This window comes from Lottia gigantea (assembly GCF_000327385.1).
Source record: "Lottia gigantea unplaced genomic scaffold LOTGIsca_13, whole genome shotgun sequence".
Lineage (NCBI taxonomy): Eukaryota > Metazoa > Mollusca > Gastropoda > Lottiidae > Lottia > Lottia gigantea.
Genome location: NW_008707425.1, coordinates 3,002,171 through 3,005,232, shown reverse-complemented (window position 1 = coordinate 3,005,232; position 3,062 = coordinate 3,002,171). Strand labels below are relative to the sequence as shown.

The 3,062-nt window shown below is 35.2% G+C and overlaps 1 protein-coding gene across 1 annotated transcript; it reads right to left on the bottom strand.

Moving 5' to 3' along the window:
- Positions 1-2,132: 2,132 nt before the first annotated feature.
- On the bottom strand, positions 2,133-2,465 carry LOTGIDRAFT_111414 (hypothetical protein; the record flags this gene model as incomplete). The annotated part of the gene is made up of 1 exon (XM_009049038.1): positions 2,133-2,465. A coding segment is annotated over one exon (333 nt), but the record flags the coding sequence as incomplete, so codon positions are not given.
- Between the last annotated feature and the right edge of the window lie 597 nt (positions 2,466-3,062).

The window sequence follows — 3,062 nt, the reverse complement described above, 5'->3', positions numbered from 1 at the left end:
TAGAACATGAAATCTAATACCAGGGTGCCAAGAACTGGTCAAGTTATAGTACCTTCTTAGTGAGATATTGTCTATTTGGGACAAGGTGCAATATAAATTTGTATCATATCTGTCAAAGAGTAATGAACCATCACATTCCAGTTTTGGCTGTAACTGCCGCCAAGTGGTAGTAAAAGTTAGGACTGTTAATAAGAACGCGTCAGGTTTAATTGGCTTGTATGCACGATAAATACTACAGTTTTTATCCGATCTTGATGAAACTTCGCATGCATGTATATATTGACGAGAGAAATTGATATTAATCTGATGAACGGTTTGAGAACTGTTTTTGAGGTTTTGCCTTGACTTATAAACAGGTTGGATCACGTGCAGAAGAAAGCATGCACACTAGCGGTCTTGGTCGTAGATTTTTGTAGCTGATGAGTGTCTTGAGTAAAATATCGCGTTTGCCCTTTCTTCCGCGACAAGTTAATCGCACCCCGACAGGATTTATAATATCAAACAAGTTTGATAATTGTCTCCGATAGTTTTATCATCTGCAATGCCGACCGTCATCACCAAATCAGATTCATTTTCCTTCCAATTGCATGCTCCGCACATAATTATCGACATGGTGGAAAACCACCAACTGGAGATATTTGTTTCCCCGCGTGCCCGTTCCTGTAGGTGAAACCCTTGACAAGACTCTGGTCGGCGACAAAAATCAACGACCAAGACCGTTCGTGTGTCCGCACCTGAAGAGAGCCATCCTGTTGATGGATTTAGTATTTTCGTCGGTAGCTGAGGTTTTCATTGCCGAGCGCATAAAACTATCCAACTCTTTGAGTTCAAAGGTGAATGCAGAAGTGACATAAACTCTGATCAAGCAGTGCCGCTGTTTTTTTTTTATAACTAGCTTCAAGTGTTAAGTACGGAGCCCCTAAGGCGCAATTGTAAACATATTTATTAATTATTTCGTTTAAACGAAATAAACATAGGGTATTTCGTTAAAACGAAATAATTATATTAGTTAAGCTGATGACCAGTCTCGATTATCAAGATTCACAGAATCGTTAAGTTTTTTTTAAGAGCAACAGACGTTTATTCTACTAGTTCACCGTTATCTTAACACGTGATACTAATATACACAACCACTTTCGCGGGGTTTATGAAAGCTGAACAAACTGTATATGGCTTGTAAAACTCGTACTTGAGATTTTAAGAATTCTCGGTGAAAGGAACTTAATTTTTCTTATGAAATTTACATGCTCAAACAGGTAGGCCTTTGAAGTTGTTTTGTTCAAAAGCAAATGTCCATTGCAGATGCGCGCATACTAAATTTAATTCATACCTGTATCATAATTGTTGAACGAGAAGATTGTGACCCAAATAATAGTAATGATTTCACACGTGACCTGACCTGTCTTTCTTACTGACCGCTGGCTATGTAGTAATTTAATTGTATTGTAGGTAATTATTTATTATTTTGTTAACTGTCTACTTAGTCACTGTCACTTGTGAGAAAATGTTGGTTTTTAATTTGGAAAAGTTGTAGAGTAAACCACTTGCAATATTGTATACATTATGATCGTTATCAAGTAAATTATTCTCACCATAGTCAGTTTTAACTAATAACAATGTGTAGGCCTACTACCCTCTTCCTGGGCCTAAATAACTAAAACTAGAATTGGGAATTACTGCCAATACTGGTCAGGAAGTTTAAGGTGTTAACTCCTCACTATTAGCTCATTGGAATGAACAATTTTGTAGGAATAACTATTATGCATTTTACTTACAAGTATTTTTTATGAAAACACCATTTTTAGAATCTATTTCTATATGTTACATTCAGATCACGATTGATGTTTGGCTATTCTGCTTGAAATTTTTCTGAGCTTTTAAATAAAGTGACATCTCAAAGCATTTTCACTCGGAAACTGAGATCACAAAGCATTTTCACATAGAAACTGACATCTCAGAGCAGTTTCAAGTAGGAATTGACATCACAAAGCATTTTCAGGTAGAAATTGACATCTCAGAGCATTTTCACGAAGGAATTGACATCACAGAGCATTTTCACGTAGAAACTGACATCTCAGAGCATTTTCAAGTAGGAATTGACATCACAAAGCATTTTCACTCGGAAACTAACATCACAAAGCATTTTCACGTAGGAATTGACATCTCAGAGCATTTTCACGTAGGAATTGAGACCACAAAGCATTTTCACGTAGGAATTGAGACCTCAAAGCATTTTCACGTAGGAATTGAGACCACAAAGCATTTTCATGTAGGAATTGAGACCACAAAGCATTTTCATGTAGAAACTGACATCTCAGAGCATTTTCACTTAGGAATTGAGACCACAAAGCATTTTCACGTAGGAATTGAGACCACAAAGCATTTTCATGTAGGAATTGAGACCACAAAGCATTTTCACGTAGGAATTGAGACCACAAAGCATTTTCATGTAGAAACTGAGATAATATAACTTTAATGAGACAAAATTAAAAGATGGAATAATTATTGTCATGTTTTTCATGACTGGAATACTTTTAAACTTTATTCAAACAAAATAAAACTGATCTCATGCTTAAAGGAAGATTATTTTATGTAGGGAAGGTATGGGTAATCTATATTCTAGTTGGCAGTTATTATATAATCAGGCTTTATTCACTCGATTTGTGAAGTATACAACCTGTTTCTCTAAAGTTTTATTTTTACTATATAATCAGACTACATTAGAATTCAAATAGTCAAGATTCCTGTAAGTGTTGTTAAATATAGCACCATGAGAACTAGGATGGTATATGTATCTTTTGAGTGCCATTTGCACATATGAGATTGAAGAACTAAAGACTGTATACATGTTAGTATTTATTAAAGGGATAGGATGAACATAAAATTTTAATTTTGCTCAAATTTGGCCAATAACAGTATATACCCATCAGTGGACTTACATCAAAATCCCTCTATAATCCAATGTATCCACAAAATCAAGTAATTAATTATAAAACGCTTAATACATCCATTAAGCGATTTTCAAATCGTGAGCCTAGGAAATCCGGTGTAATTTTCAAGGG